Source organism: Orbilia oligospora (genome assembly GCF_000225545.1).
Source record: "Orbilia oligospora ATCC 24927 unplaced genomic scaffold scaffold00080, whole genome shotgun sequence".
Lineage (NCBI taxonomy): Eukaryota > Fungi > Ascomycota > Orbiliomycetes > Orbiliales > Orbiliaceae > Orbilia > Orbilia oligospora.
Genome location: NW_011645637.1, coordinates 548,156 through 564,612, shown reverse-complemented (window position 1 = coordinate 564,612; position 16,457 = coordinate 548,156). Strand labels below are relative to the sequence as shown.

Here is a 16,457-nt window from a genome sequence, read left to right as displayed (position 1 = left end):
TTTGGCGGCCCTGTGACGTCAAGCAGCGCCAACGCTCAAAGTTATCTCCAACTTTACTCTAAATTTAAATTCACCACCAGTAAAATTCTCCTTAACTGTTTATCTTCACGATCTATCCTTCTTCTCATCAATCTATTAGACACTTTTTACTATTTGTTCATACCTCATTCACGAAAGCCAATATCACACAATAATGGCAACTGCTCCGTTGGTGTCCATCAAGGACGTAAAATCCTCCCAGATTCCTCCGAACTCCTCTACGCCGATTCCTTTAAAATCGGGGACTCTAACTCTCACAGAGCCACTAGTTGGTTCCAATCCTACCTCTGCGAAGTTATTCCTTACAATCACCCCAACTGATCCGTCAGCGGATACTACGCCTCTCACACTACCAATTCATCCGGATCTCTTTCTAGGCAGTAAAGAAGGTCTCTGTCAAACCTTCAGGTTCAAGATTACAGACGAACTCGGGGCTATCGAGATTGAATTCCCAGAGTTGATTAGTGAGGAAGATGCGTTGACATTTGAGAAGGTTATGGTATATAATGGGTTTTTGAAGACAGGGATTGTGGCTGGAGCTGATGAGTATGTTCCCAAATTCTACTGTTTTCTTCCATAGGCCGGGTTGCAAGAAGGCGGACATGCATGATTAATTGAGCTTCATTTTCCGTAGCTTCTCGAAAACTATCGCTGAAACGGCCAATAACCTCAAAAACTACCTGAGTCGAAAGACAGACGAAAGAAACGAAGAGGCTGTAACTCCAGACAAGGAGTCTGAGTTTTCTGACATCACGAAAGAAATCGTAGATACTGCTGAAGTAGCTACGGAGAAAGTCGCCGAAACTTCAGCCACAGTCGGACAGACTATTTCAGTAAGTTATCCACTTCTACGACCCATTTTCTATTACACTGGGTTATATTAATTGCACGCATATTAAATAGGAAGCAGTCTACGGCGCTGGCACATGGATCGGAGAAAAGTCCGGCCTCAAGCCCCACCATAGTGAACCATCATCCGACCAGCCGAAATCACTAGCAAAGGAAACCTTCGACCAAACCATCGAAGGAGCGGCAATTGCGGGTAAAGAAATGGGCAATGGTATTAAATTAGTAGGGTCAGAAATCGGAGAATCAGCTTCAAAGATAATTGGGCATGATTATGGAAACGATGCTAAGAAGTTAGCCGATGGTACTAGACAAGCCGGGGCGAATGTGGGACATACAGCCGTGAATGTGGTCGAGGGGACAAGTGTTACCCTAAACTCCGCAAAGGCGGGGGTTGGAGCTGTATCGAAAGAGAAGGAAGGCGATGGACAGGAATAGGTGTTTAAGTTTGAATAGTGCATTGACGATGGATGGCGTCTGAATGTATGTAGGCTATTTTTTTTGGTCGTGCTGCGGAAACTGCACTGTTTGAGGCGGTCGGTTTGATATTTCGTGATACCTTTCTGTACTTCCCTTCTTTGCTACATACGTATACAATTGGACATCGCCCATATGCATGGTTTCAATATTACGGCCGGTATTATCTTTAGACCTCAAGGCCTCTATGGTCGTCTGATCATAAATCACACCTTCTAGATTCTAATTGCGACAGCGCCCTCCCAGCAGGTTTGCAATTTGAACGCCACAGTTCCAGACCGTAAAAATTGTAAGCGGTTGCGACTTATCGGTCTCAAAATCAATAAAACCCAATTCTAGCTAGCGCCAATGCTATTCCCTTGTTAGAAGGCGAGTCGCATTCCCGCCCGGTTGCAAAACAATTACATTTGCCGTTGCGGGCGAGCAACGAAAAGCTTAGCTACTTTCATTGGGCTCGTGTATTTCTGAAACTTGTGTACGCATACGTGTGAACCTGATTCTTCGTACGTACTTGAGCTCGAGGATGGGGTTTCTAGATTTTCGATGTAACGTTTGTCTGGGCTGGGCTGGGTGGCTGAGCCGGACGGGTGTTTTCAGAATTCGAATTCCCCATGTGGGCGCGGGATGGGATTCTTGAAACATCAATGTAGCGAGTTTCCCATTTTTCAACTTATGCAATTGTTGATTTCCATGGATCGAGATATATAAAGTCGAGGAAACGCCTCTAGATGAATTCTTTATTCTACAGATCAATCAATACTGCTTACATTCACATTCACATTTACTTTACACTTCACTTCACTTCACTTCAATTCAACTTATTTCAGTTCAATTCGATTCAACTTCAATTTCAACTTCAATTTCAACTTTTAAATTTAACCATTTCACTTCGACCCATTTCAATCCAAACCACTGCAATTCAATAGATTTGAATTAAAGCCAGTCCCATTCACTTTGCTTCTATTCCACCCATCTCATACACTTACATATACGCCTTCTTTTGAAAAAAAAAATCTCGTAAAAATACCAATTCTCAAAATGAAGTCCTTCGTTGCCTCTGCTACTTTGGTTGGGTAGGTTACAGCCTGTTCTGTTATAAAATAAATCCCCTCGTCGACACTCCGCGATTAGCACTTGAAGAGAAAAAAGCGATATATACTAACTCGAGGTTTACGACGATGTAGTATCTATGCATTGGGCGTTGCAGCTCAGCCTACTGCCAGCTGCGAAAGCTACAATACCCAGGGCGGCTGCCCAGCTGTCTATGACCCGTGCTGCCCCTTCATCTGTACTTCCCCAGAAGGCATCACCAGTTGTGTCAAGTCTTATGCCATTGAAGGGAACTCCGGTATTGTCTGCAGCGCCTGCCCGCGCCCATCGCCTGGATTGAAAGCCACTGTCTCGCCAAACCGCGGAGCTCAAAAGGCTACTCCACAGGCTACTCCAAAGGCCGCTACATGCGAAAGCTACGATACTCAGGGCGGCTGCCCGGCTGTCTATGACCCGTGCTGTCCCTTCGTTTGTACTTCCCCAGAAGGCATCACCAGCTGCGTCAAGTCTTATGCCATTGAAGGGAACTCCGGTATTGTCTGTAAAGCTTGCCCATCCGCTAAATTGAGCCCCCTCGCTCGGCGAGATACCGCAGCCCCAACGGCTGTTCAGACCTCTGGTTCCAGCTCCGCCGCCACGGAAGCTCCTTCTTCTTCTTCTGCTCCTACTAAAGCTGGAGGAGCAAGTTCAAGCGCACCTGCTGCGGCGAGCACTGGAAATCTTAGCACCAGCGCCCCAAGTGCACCCAAGGAAACTAAGGACCGCAAGTCTGGAGCTGCGGCTGGTATTTATATGATGTCCTTTGGTACCTCATTCGGGCTAGGATTGCTCTGCGCAGGATTGGTTTTGTAATCTCGAGCTCTAGATGGAAGTTTGCAGGGCAAAACCAGCTTCAGCTGTTTCTGTAGTATTTACATAAGAAACGAGTAAAAAGGATGTATTATATATGTTTATAGCTATTCACTTACCTAAGCAGCTGTATATCAGTTCAATACATGTACATAGGATCTTTCCTTGATTAAAAAGTTACATTGCATTTCTCTGTCCTTTTAAGAGTCATCCAACCCTAAAGTATAAGGCTTGATCCGAGTTAAGTTGTTTTGGTATCGAAGGTATAGCTAGATCTAGGTCTAGACCGAAAGTTGTATATATATTGCTGATAATCAAAATACAACAATCCTCTAATTAAGCCGTAGGCGAGATGCTTAGTATACGATATTTGGAGCCAACTCTCATGCTTACTATGAGGCAACGTGGCCGAGTGGTCTAAGGCGCTGTGTTCAGGCGAATCGATCTAATTGGTCGATTTTCAGTATCGCAGTGGGAAACCGCAAGGGTTCGAATCCCTTCGTTGTCAAAGCTTTATCTTTTTGCGTCTTTCGAAGTTTTTTTGTCTCGTTTTTAGAGTCGGGTTTCGTCGGCAAACCGTTTTTTCTCCTTCTCGTTGTGGATTGTTGGTTTTTTTTGACTCAATTTAAGAGGGATAAGTATTAGACAATGCTTGAGCTCCTTGCTAAAAAAACAACTCTAGCAAAAGCCTACTTAAAATTGAATGAGGTCCAAAGTATCGCGAGAGCTTCTGATCAGAAAGAAAGACAAGAATCATATTGCCTTCTGAGACCGAGGGGCCTGGCGCGCGAATGTCAATCCATAACAGAGATACTTCAATTAACAGTTTTGTGCAACCATGCTCTAGAGCTTGTGGTATTTTGAGTCTTGGCAGCTCCAAAAGGGAAATTCCGGGTGTATGTCGTCGCAGATACGATCGATACGTATCGATACCTCATCTGTACGCCAATCATGGGAAACGCTTCGTTTCGTGATTATATCAAACTAGCAGATATTTTTTATCAACACTTAGGTGTGTGTATTTTCTGGGTTAGGTTCCGGATCATCCGTTGGTTTGTGACGTAGTCCGGGTCGCGGAAGCTTCGCAACGGTATGAAAAGTGTTTCTGACTTGTTCATCGGTTTTGTAAAATACTACAAATTCTATCAGAATAGCATGTGATAGTAGTATATGGAACGACTTGGAAGTACGGAAGCTTAGGGATGCATCTTCACGTTAGAAGAATCTACCTGTACCCCGATAATTGATCTGATGACCCGCAAATTCTGAGATCAGGACGGGGCCGTTGATGACGTCGACAAAGTATCATTCCCGATTAACCGTATTTAAGTTAAATTTCTACAGTTCCGGACCTATAAAAAATCATACATTGTGAGTGCGGCGTTATAAGTTGCATATTGATGACGGAGAATGCCGTATGAATTGCGATATTCGGAGGTAATGTGGATACGTAGTGTATACAATCTTATACTGAATTATGGAGGCGGTTTGGTATATAACCATACTATAATTCAGTTTCTAGACCAATTTTCCCTCACCCTTTTTTCTTCGGTCCTGATAACCTACACCGACTCAGAAATCCCCTAAGGCTACTTTGCAACACCGAAAGAATCGGGCCAATATACACCTTCAATATCGACAATTATCTTGAAATGGCTGAACGATCGCAGAGAGACAGGGGAGGCCTTTTGGGGCTTCGTTTGCTTGAATTTATTTTTGCGGTTATCCTCGTCGGCATCTTCTCTTGGTTCCACTCTCAAATGAAAAGAGCTGGCTACTTCAGCTACTATGTCTCCGATGTACCCTTGGGCTTCTCAGTCGCCGCTCTTGTTCTCACAGTTCTTGCGAGTTTCAGCCACTTATTCCTCCACAACGATGCAAACACTCTCATCGCAATACTCGATTCCTTTTTGTTCATTGGATATTTTGCGTCATGCATCGTTTATCGACAAAACTTTCACGTTAGTTGTTACAAAAACGTTCTAGTGAGAGTTTTTGCAACAATTGGGTCTCCACATTGCGGCACGGTGAGGACAGGGGCTGCTCTACTGGTTCTTCAAACGTAAGAATTTAACGCCTTCATCTCTATCCCTCTCTATTCTATATTCATTTCTTTTGTTTTTCGGATAGGGAAAGGTTCGCTAATAAATATCTTGTAGGATCCTGTTCTTCGCCACAACAATTCTATCATTCGCGCTTGCTCGACGCCATCAGGTGGTCAATAATGCGACAGGTGTACATGAAGAGAAAAGCCGCTTTGGGTTCGGAAGACGAAATCGAGGGCAGCCTGCCCCTGCTCAGGCCGTGGGCACTACGGTCTAATAGTAAGACGGACTTGGAGTAGTGTATGTAGGTGCTGAGACGGTCATCGAAAGGCTTTCAAGAGGGAAAGATTGCCTTGAATGGAGAGGATTTTATAGCTACATAGCATATCAGAAATAGGGTATTCTATATGAAAGGGAATTAGTTACATTACTTTTGGGGTTCATGTCTGCGCCATTACTATATTTACATACTTAGGTCGCTATAATATTAACCATTAATAATCTAGTTTTATTATCTAAGCTCTTTTGTTAGCAACTCTCTGTGATGCTGATTCCTAATTAAGCAATATATATATATTAATAAATTAGTGAAAGTTACCCAACGGACATGGTAATATCTAGGGCCCAAGATACTACCGCGCAAGCCTCAAATCTCGTCTTATCATTTCGCAAACATTTAAATAGAACCGAAGACCCAGACTCAAATTCCTCATGATCACACACATACGGAAGTAGCAGCTTCCCGAGGGATATCCACGGAATCAGCTCCGGCTTGTCCCAGGACCGAAGGTTTTCGCTAATCGCGACCATATGTCTTACAACATTAATACATTCCACAGGCTGCCGAAACCCTGTCCTAGAACAGACATGTGCATATGTGCCAAGGCCTAGACACTGTGTTGAAATGGGTGGTTACAGTGGTTTAGGTATAACATTCAAGCCCCTTGTTGAGTTGGAGATTGTTTCTCTGGTGCTAGCCTGCCGGTACATGGTATGCATATGCATATTATGTCTCTAAATCTGACTTGGCCATGAAAGTAGAGATGCTGTTAGTATGATTGAAACGGAATGGTGGATTGGGATGACGACGACGAATGCCGAATGTTCGGGATTGCCGTCGGAATTCTCTAGGATTCCGCAAATTTCAATTCGCTAGCTAGTTGCGATAGTTGAATGTGTGATATATAAATACTGACTCTCGCCCCCACTGAATGGATCATGATCGAGGACTAACGTGCATATACAAGGAATATCAAAAGCTATTTTTATATACGGCTACCAGTCAACTAGCTACGCTACAAAAAAAAACCCCCCGACCACTCCTAATATATACTACCCGGTTTTGAACTTTACGATCAAATCATAATATCGATATCAAAATGGCCTGCGTACAAGATATTGAAGTAATCCGATACAGCGTATCTGCCTTTTACTCAGAGCACTCCAAGGATCTCAAAACAGCACAATCACTTCATGAAGCGGCAGTTATCGGGCTAAAAGCAATTGCGGAAGATACTTGGCATGATCAAGAAACACGAACAATATGTGATAAACAAGCAGAGTTCCATGCCAGCCGGTATCACCTTATCCGATCTATACTAGACGACAATAACTGTGATCTTCCATTGGTTCTACCGACAACATTAAGTGCTGAGGAATCGATAAATTCTACATTAAAAAGTGAACGTCTAGCGATTGGTCTCGAGGAGTCATTATTATCAGAGTATTTGGCTAAGAAAGAGGAGGATCCAGATCTTGCGGTGCCCGCTCAAATAAAAAATTTACTTGACTCTACCACTCTTTCGACATACACTTTAACCCTGGATTCAAGTCTTCTTCCAAAACAATACACGATCGCCGTCGAAATGGATTCCACAAATTATAGCTATTGGCTCAATGCCCACCCCATAAATCAGCCGGACCAAACGTGTTACCGCCTTAGAGCCAATCGGTGGGGGAAAATCCAATTCGATAATGTTGCATTTTATCGCGCTACGGAGTTCGTAATGCCGTGTATTGACATCAAAATTACACCTGTATCGTCTACGGGAGACAGAAAACTATCTGCGATGAAAAACCGAACAATAGAGTATACGACATCAAACAATTCGAAGCCTACTATCGAAACTCCCGAGATCATGGAAAAGCGCACATGGGGTTCACAGAAGTTTACCTATGCTGGAAGATCATTTGTGTGGATTACGCCGGAAGGGAAAGGAGCTATGCAACTTCCTACACTCTATGAGGTGGAGAATGGTGTACATGTGGGACTTGGCGTTAAAGAATCTGGGTACAAAGTTGTGGGGAACGAATTGTGCTGGGGATATTTCAAACCCGGGGCAGGCGCCTCAGCAACTGTGACAATTCTGGGTGCGGTTGATCAGCTATTTGAGGAGCTACTTCTAGCCAGTCAGATGACGAAGATGGCGATTTTCTTCTTCGGTCATGATATTTAATGTTACTAGTACTACGCATATTGGCAAGGCTTTTTCTATATAAGTCGGTGAATTGGATGTCGGACTTCGGAGACTCCTTTTTTAGCCCTGTCCATGAAATTAGTTTAATCCATTGCCAATTCATGTATCGTAAGCTTACATGTAGACATTTATACAAGAATTTGAATGCCTTTAACTTTCTTGATAAACAAAACTCTCTAATATGCATCCACCCTCGCTATAAAGTCTCGTAAGCCCGCAATATCGTTAAAACAATGAACACTTAAGTTACTTTCATCAATCATCTTACAATATAAAATACAGTACGCAATTGCCCGAGCTTCGAAGCTATTGTAATTAATAAAGCACCGTGCACCGGGAGGGTACAGGACCATGGGAGCCTGAACCCTTGGACTCTGTCCTGTTCCCTGCTTCCATGAGTACCTGTAGCCAGCCCTGTGGTTACGTACAGGAATTAACCCGTGCAGGCACAGACCATTGTTGAGGGCAGTTAGCTAATTACACGCTCAAACTTAAACCCACACTCGGGTTTACCTGTCCTTGTAATTGATAATCCCTCAGCTCCACATGGGCACGGAACGACGAGCCTTAGGAAAAACCTGCCGCTTGTTGTCGAAGCGAGGTCGAATACAAGATGGCATATTCCGGGTGGTTGATGTGGTCCGCAAACGCTTCGGCGTTGCCACAAAGTCGAATTACAAGTGTTTTTTGTGGTATCTCGGAAATCTGGTCCTGATGAGAGGGGTGCATCTGGCGTGCATTTTTATGTCGATCCCTGCATGTTAGTTCGAACATTCCACGTATTACACCAGTCGCACTCGCTGGGTTTTAGTCTGACACCGAGAAACCGAGTTTTTTTCCCAGTTCAGACCACCGATCATCAAATTTACTGGATATGTTATAGTGAGGTTGTAATTTCTTCCATACTTAGTATCCCTATTCGCTTTACCTAGATAAGTCTGTTCTCAGAGTAGGACCACCAGAAGACAGAAGTTTGAAGCGAAACCGGTATACTGGTAATTAAATTGCTTTGTAAGCCACCCTTCAAAGTGCTTGTTCTTCTATAAGCTCTAGCTCACTCTCGCAACGAAATAAGCTAGAAACTTAGAACTTGCGGGCTCGTTTGGTGCTGAGCGCTTCCCGTTAACTGGCCTGCACGGTTCAACCATAGGCACACAAACAGAAACAAAAACAACTTTAAAAGAAGTTAATAATGCGGTTGAATACATCCACGGTTAACTCTTTATATTTAGATACGCACATGCGAGGACAATCAATGAAGAAGGCATTATCGATGTTGCGATATACGATATGTTAGCCATATACTGTGCATGTGTTCGCAGCCGTTCTTGAACACAAGTAATTACAAGTGTTCTGATCTTCTTACCAATGCTCCATTCCATATATCTGAGATTGAAATATGCTGGTATGTAGAAAGCTAACTGTATATGGCATAGACGATGCTTGACGCCCTATCCATATGTCTGGCTTCTATTACCTTTGCAGCTATATCGCCTCTATCTCATAACCCGTTCCGAAATACTATAATATTATAAAGCTATCTATAATATATAGAGAGAATATTAATGGAAGAATATTTTACCGTGACTGATTTCTACATGGGAATGTAAATCGCTATAAGAACGTCTTTAATGGTCTAAACAAGCGAAAGTTGCACAACATATGCAAGCCAGCGCCTACAGAGTGCTTCATAGGCGTTGCTGTGTCAATGTAACTTACTAATGTATAATGTAACAGCTAAGACAGGTCGTTTGAGGAGGAAAAAGGAAACAGTAAGCTTGAATTGATATCGTTCACGGTTCGCAAAGCCAGTTTGGGCCTCCCGGCACGTAAATCATGCCATTGCTTCCCTTTGTTGTCACGCCAGATTCCGAGAGCTCTATGGGAACGGGTTCTCCGGCCGCATGATGGGATTTGAAAATTTGTCCATGTCTTTGCTTGCATTATTTTAGTCAAAATAATCGAATTTGAAAATGAATTCCATCCGGGGGCAATCGTAAAATCTAATGAGGACACTAAGCAAGAAGGAGTATGTCGTTTAGGAGCTGAAGGACGCAGGGCTTAAACCATATCTGGCAGCATGAGCAGGGCCCCGATAAATATCGGATTTTGCCAGCTAACAGATATGCAGCTTGCAACCGGCTTTCCACATATGATCTTGGTTGATGCTCGGTAATCTTTTAACGGATATAGTTTCCCCTCTTAGCTATAGCTATTCCATACGCTCTACCTAATTAGTTTGCCGATGGAGAAACTCGGGTAATGATTTGTTGCGTCGATTCGAATTTGAACGTTTGGAAACTAGTCGAGTCATCAATGCAATGATCATGTTATGATTCTCTAGCTCCACGCCCTTAATCATGCAAAAAAATCTTCCCTTTTGCAGAAAACATCTAGACTAAAGCCCTAACTTACTGGAATACGAAGCTCAATAAGACAGTCGGAATGCTAGAATATCGAATACTTTTTCGTCAGGACTCAGCACCAATATCGACAAGAGCTTCCTTTTAGAGCCTTTCCAATCCGACGTGTGTTGCTGATCTCCCGTAAGAGTGGCAAGCACATGAGTGCCAAGACAAGGTCGATGTCGTACAAACCCAGCTCCGTCATTCCTCGGATAGATCTCTTGTTAGACCTTCTTGTTCTGGGGTATTGATAGGGTCGGCCAGGTCCCGCTTTCTTCTTTTTATCTGTCAAGTGTATCATGATAAAATCGTAGGAACAGGCGTGCATAGCTTTTCAAACACCATCCGTCCGTTTCCTAACGGGGTACGTCTGGATCTGAAGTTCACTGTGGAGCCGATGCCAAGGGCGCCGGAATTCGAAGTACTCGGGATTTCGAGAGAGGCCACGGTTGAAATCTTATTGTTTAATGTAGGGCCGGACCCGGAAGTGTTAGTTGTAAGTCCAGAGCTGATGGTATATATATTGCTCTTCATCTTATATATTATCTGAGAAATCGATCAATTAATTAATTGGGTGTGGCTTGACATGGCCAGGCATGTCCTCACGGAAAACTTTTCCAATGCAAGTCATGCCAATTATTATATATGAGGAAGCCACTCTAACTCCCACAATTAAGTTTGTGGGGAGAATACAGCGATTAACGTCGCAGTCAATCCGACGCTAATGAATTAATTGCAGTTAATATGTAAGAAGTATGTACTTAAGCAACGAAGTTACGTCGTGGTAGGGCCGGAAATGCATTGTGGATAGAAATTAGCTTGTTTGCAGGGGCATCCGGGAACTTTCGAACCAGGAGCCCCGAGCACAGGATTATATTATCTGAACACCCCAGAACCCGGAATCAAGCTAATTAAGCCACACACCAAACGCAACATGGCCAACGCGTCGGTGCCTGAGCGTTGGATATTATACCCTTTACGATATTTTATACCCCCCTGGCACCGATTGCAAGATATCACCAATCTATTGAGATTGGTAACATGGGGTCTTCCCCTCGTCCCGAAAGCCTATTTTTCTTCCCCAAATTAACAATAACATATAACTAGCATGGTATTTTTACCAAGAATAATAGATGGCCATGCAATCTCAGCTTTGAAAATTGGAGATTACTCGGACGATGTCATGTCGGCCTTTATCCCTGCAACTTGACTGGACATATGTAGCCTGAGAACTTGTGATTTCTTTTGCATGCATTTGTACCCCAATGTTAGCTGAAAACATGATGATACTTTATGCGTTAAATTTCATCATCAAATTTCACCTGAAGAAGCGGAGAACGGTTTGCTTATCCCTCCGGCCAAGGATTGCTAATTCTTGACATAGCAAGATGGAATAAGAAATGATATTTTCAAGGCATTTAGACGCAAGTTTCGACGCGCAGTCTAATGAAAGCTTTTCTACCCTTTTACCCTTTTTGGGACTAATTACTAGTTTCCATAGTTCCGGCGCGTTGGGGGGTCTCTGCAGACGTATGGGGTTTCGACTACTCTCCGTTAAACTACGCATCAAGCCAGGTTAAGTGACTCGTGCTTCTTTTCTTGCCTCGCAATCGGCAAGACTCTACTTTTTTTTTATCACAATAGCCACACGGGATATTGTTCAAAGATGGATGTTCCTCCGCGTGCGTGTCCCAGCCGAAACGCTGCCAGGGGGCAGTCATTGAGAGCTAACTCTTTGTGCAATGAAATGGTAATGATTCTCGAAAGATCCGCGAATTTTTCTGCAAGTGGACTTCAATGTTCCGACATGAGAGTGGGTGCCTCGAATTTTCTGGAGGAGAAAGAAAGGCCTGTTGAACAAGTTGTCTGCAGCCAAGAACCGTTATATGGCATGCGATCCACACGTAGCGGCAGAAAAGTGTTCTGGCGAGCCACTTAACTCAAATGGGTGGGCTGGTTATGGGGGTTATGCTTTCTTCTTTCTCTAAATGTTTCCATAACTGTTTTGAGGGTCGGAAATAATTGCATGGACTGGCGGGGGACCGGGAAACATGCATCTGTCACCACAGAAAGAGGAGGCCAGGAACTGGCTAGATCCTTGAATGCGTCGGTGAAAGGTGGAGCGCAGCAGCACAGTTGTCTACACGGTAGGTAAAGGAGATGCTCCGCCGAAACCAGGACGTACTTGATGTATAGAATTTCCCTTCGAATGACGATGGGAATCCTGTGATAATCCCCTCAAAGGTCCGATCGCAATCAAACCCCGACAGCAATCTCCAAATTTGTAAGCTAGACCCGTTATTATATATAGCAGATAAAAACGGTTATTATATGTATTTTCATGGATTAATAAGGTTGTTCGGTTTATTTTGCTACAACTAAGGGCGGGTCTCTTTTTAGCTCCATGAGAGGGGGGATGTAGCTGTCGGTGCCACAAGTAGATGACATCTAGCTCTGTATACATCGACTACCATATTGAGACTGCAAGGGTGGTGAGTCTGGCTCTAGGATCAGATAAAAGGAATATTTCCTTATTTTTATTTTCAATCATCAGGCCATGTGCGGAGAACCAATGATCCAGAAGGCTTCCACAGGCTTTGGACCTTGAATGGTTCGAAACGAGGGGCTAACCTTGCCGTAACTTTGAGAGTTTCTGTAGGCCGGCCTGCAGGGCGGCTAGTTCGAATGGAACAGCTGAAGATTTTTCTCCCTTTCTCTCCTATGAGAAAACAAAGCAAATACTTTAGCTAGCTAAGTTCGAGGTAGCGGAGAAAGACAAAAAAACCAAGATCGGTACTGTGGAAAGGCTGAAGGATATAGGAGACCTTAACAATGATAATTGCACCGTCGACAGGGTGCAATGTTTAAGCAGTATAAGTGAGATGTTAATATTAATATTATATTATTCTAACATGTATTAGTCTTACCACGGATTTCGAACCATGATCGATCATCTAGGTTTCCGTTTTCTATGATCGCTTATGCAATCAAGAAACCTTCGATGGAACTCAAGACTTTAAATGTGCGACACATCCACAAGGTATATCATCTACCAGAGGTCACCTGTCCGTAAACCTCGGCCAAATTTACCAGCGCAAGTGTCAGAACTGGTACCCACGATGACATGATTCATGTAAAAAAGCTATGTGGATTCAGCTTTTCAGCCCTGAGTGTACATATGATAGTGGTCAGAAATCCTTTTAACCGTTTCTCCCTAAAGTTCATCGACTGAATCATTATATTTAATTATCACCCGCGAAGCTCGGAGATCCTTCCGAGCCGAGCATGCACGCGGAAGGCTTGTTATTTTATTTGGGCTTCATAATTACGCCTATATAGTCTCATACCCAAATTTGTGACGATTAATTTGAATTTTGATATTTCCATGAAGAATATAGCTTCATTTGATCAGTAGCTAAGATTTCTGCCGCCTCCCATTGATTTGCTCTAATAATAAACAAAATTCCCCCATTGAAGATTGGGATACATACATAAGAACCAGTTATTGTGGTTGATTCTTTCACCAAATTGAGATGAGATCTGACTGCCCCTAAAACATCGGAGACTTTCAAAGACGTTTACCCAGATAAATAATAAAGCGGATATAGCAAAATAAGTGAAACAAGGTGGTTGTGAGAAGAAAACAAAATAGAAATATTGCAAATCTTGGAGCAGATACCGAGGAACATAGAAACTCAGAATTAACGCCCCCGACCATGTAAGAAACCCAAGAGATAGATATAAAAAATTTGCACAGAATAAAATCGTAAGTGAAGATCCCGAAGGAAACAAAAACTCAACTCGCCATTATGCATGATCTTCGACAGAAATAAGATGAGGGACAAAAATGTTTGAGGAAACGACTCAAGGTATCGTTCTGATATAACTCTGCTGTGCGGTGCTAAGGATGTGGGTGTTTTGGAGGTAAAGTTTGGTAAGGATGTTGGAGATTCTGGTATCTATCGGGATTCGAATCAAATGGTAGGGGTAGATGATGTGGAACCGGTGCTGCTCTATGCAGCGGTGGAATCAAAGGCTGCTGAGACTGCTGTTGCTGTTGTGAAATAGGTTGTGACATCGGCTGTGGTATGGATTGCGGCAGGGTCTGTGACATTGGCTGCGGCATGGATTGTGGCATAGATTGCTGCATAGGCTGGACCATAGGCTGGGACAATGGTTGTTGCTCGCGGTTGTCTGGTTGGTTTTCTCGTTGATCGAAGGAAAGGGAGCCTTCGTTATCCCCAACAGGAAATCCTTCATGAGAAGGGGAGTAACTCCCCTCCTCGGACTTCCCGTCAGGGTCGGCTAGTCAAATGCCCATATCTTTTGATTTCTCCCTGCAAGCAGCTGGGGAGAAACCATTCCCAACTTTGGCAGAGATCAAACGCCATCTATCATTCTCATACTCTTGCATAGCATTTCTTAATCGTTGGACCTAAATAGAATATTAGTCGACCTTCATTCGAGAGTATAAACTGTACGAAAATACGTACTGTATCATCTGTCCACTGCGTCGTCTTTGCTTTCAGCTTTGTGCAATATCGCACCTGTAATGTCCCAGATGACCGACCAGGGAAAAACTCTGCAATTTGCTTCCAGGTCAAAGCTCTATTTTCTTTGAGTTCTAGTAGGAGCGCATCGTCTTCTGGTGTGAACTTGAGTTTTGGGCCTCTTGGACGGGGCATTGGCATTGGCATCCCTGGCGCCCCAACTGCTGTTGTCATGGATTGCGCTCCATGCGACATGTGCGGTGACCCAGGAACAGGCCCTAGCATTGGAGGACCGCCTTGGCCCTGCCTCAAAGGCTCTATCGGCGATAGATGGCCTTGGTTTCCAAGCCCCGTTGGTGCAAACATTTGGGCAGATTGCCCAGGAGCTTGTAATGATGGGGGACCTCCAAGAAGGCTCCCAGGTCCCCCCATTGGCATAGATGTTCTTCCGAGTAGATCCTCAAAATCAGCCCTCTGGATTTTAAGCGGTGGCGGTTGATCGGGGTGGTGATATCCATTATGGTTTGGCAGTTGGTGGTGATGGTGATGGTGACCATGCTGTGGTTGTAACTGGTGGCTAGCATGTTCTACATCGTGAACATCGTCATCCATATCATGAAATGTTCTACTACGGGGCTTTGTAGCTGAAGAATGTGGAGTGTGGTTTGGTGTCAAAGTATAATGGTCAGCATGAGGTAAATGGCCACCCATATTGCCATTGTTGGAGTGAGGTGCTCCTTGGTGAATAGGTTGATATTGCATTGAAGAATTGCTGAACTCCGTCAGAGGAAGCTGGCTAGGCGGGCTGGTTACGTTTGATTTTGGGAACGAAGGACTGAAATGCTCGTTAATAGGTGATCGCCAAAATTCAGGTTGGCGGAAACTATAGAGAGGCAGTGGCTCGCCTCTGGATATTTGGACAGCCAGGTTTTAAAATAATTGGGGAAGTCTGCCAAAGTCGAAACTTTGGAAGACTTGATCTGTTGGTAAATTGATAGGAAAGGTGAAGCGTAGATGCAAGCCGGGAGGATAGCAGTACCGCTCCTTTCTTAATACTCCTTAAACAATAACCCCAAAAGTATAACTCTCGCGAAATGGACAGCCGAATAAGGGTATGGGAAACTTTAAGTCCGCTATTGCGACTGTTGTTTGCTATCAGCTCAGTCGAACACACTGCAGCTGCACGTAGTAATAGTTAAATGTACTCTCCAGTAACAAGGCTGTGCGGAGGATAGTCGAGGATAAACGAAACAAAGGATTGGCCGAAGTATATCGGACGACGAGGACGTCAGGCTTAGGTGTATTTAATGGTCAGGATAGTAAATAAATATCCCCAGCGCGAGCGAGCAGGCCAGAAACCAAAGAAATAATAATAATAATAAAGGAAGTTCTGGAGGTCAGATCAGGAAGTACAAAAAAGATAGTTTCGGGGACAAGAGATGTACTATTATAGGTTTCCTTTTATTGTGTATAAAATAGAAAATAAGCAACCAGAGCGATGCTTAAGTGCGACTGATAAAAAACGGCCGCGGGAGGCTTTGTCCAGTTATTGTGTGTGTGCTAGCTGGTTCCTTTTTTTTTTTTTTTCCCTTTCCTTGTTTCTTCCCCGATGGGATTATATTGCTTTGACAGCAGCTTAATTCGAACGGCAAGCAAAAGAGCAGGGTGGGCAAGGCAGAGCAGGGGAGGGGAAACTTTGGCAGCAGTTCCGTTTGATACCAAAGGGGCCAAAAGGAGGGCGACTGATACTGTTTCTTTTTTTTCCTTTTGATTCCTTGC

At 43.8% G+C, this 16,457-nt stretch overlaps 5 protein-coding genes across 5 annotated transcripts; 4 read left to right on the top strand and 1 right to left on the bottom strand.

The window, feature by feature from the left end:
* Positions 1 to 193: 193 nt before the first annotated feature.
* Positions 194 to 1,323, top strand: AOL_s00080g152 (uncharacterized protein; the record flags this gene model as incomplete). Its single annotated transcript, XM_011124527.1, has 3 exons — positions 194 to 585; positions 674 to 872; positions 943 to 1,323. The coding sequence occupies 3 exons, from the start codon at positions 194 to 196 to the stop codon at positions 1,321 to 1,323; spliced, it is 972 nt and encodes a 323-aa protein (XP_011122829.1).
* Positions 1,324 to 2,400: 1,077 nt separating this feature from the next.
* On the top strand, positions 2,401 to 3,264 carry AOL_s00080g151 (uncharacterized protein; the record flags this gene model as incomplete). Its single annotated transcript, XM_011124526.1, has 2 exons — positions 2,401 to 2,435; positions 2,547 to 3,264. 2 exons carry the CDS (start codon positions 2,401 to 2,403, stop codon positions 3,262 to 3,264), a joined length of 753 nt encoding a protein of 250 aa, XP_011122828.1.
* Positions 3,265 to 4,913: 1,649 nt separating this feature from the next.
* AOL_s00080g150 (uncharacterized protein) lies at positions 4,914 to 5,583 on the top strand (the record flags this gene model as incomplete). The annotated part of the gene is made up of 2 exons (XM_011124525.1): positions 4,914 to 5,323; positions 5,421 to 5,583. 2 exons carry the CDS (start codon positions 4,914 to 4,916, stop codon positions 5,581 to 5,583), a joined length of 573 nt encoding a protein of 190 aa, XP_011122827.1.
* Positions 5,584 to 6,685: 1,102 nt separating this feature from the next.
* On the top strand, positions 6,686 to 7,762 carry AOL_s00080g149 (uncharacterized protein; the record flags this gene model as incomplete). Its single annotated transcript, XM_011124524.1, has 1 exon — positions 6,686 to 7,762. One exon carries the CDS (start codon positions 6,686 to 6,688, stop codon positions 7,760 to 7,762), a length of 1,077 nt encoding a protein of 358 aa, XP_011122826.1.
* Positions 7,763 to 14,089: 6,327 nt separating this feature from the next.
* On the bottom strand, positions 14,090 to 15,389 carry AOL_s00080g148 (uncharacterized protein; the record flags this gene model as incomplete). Its single annotated transcript, XM_011124523.1, has 3 exons — positions 14,090 to 14,493; positions 14,548 to 14,623; positions 14,682 to 15,389. 3 exons carry the CDS (start codon positions 15,387 to 15,389, stop codon positions 14,090 to 14,092), a joined length of 1,188 nt encoding a protein of 395 aa, XP_011122825.1.
* Positions 15,390 to 16,457: the final 1,068 nt, after the last annotated feature.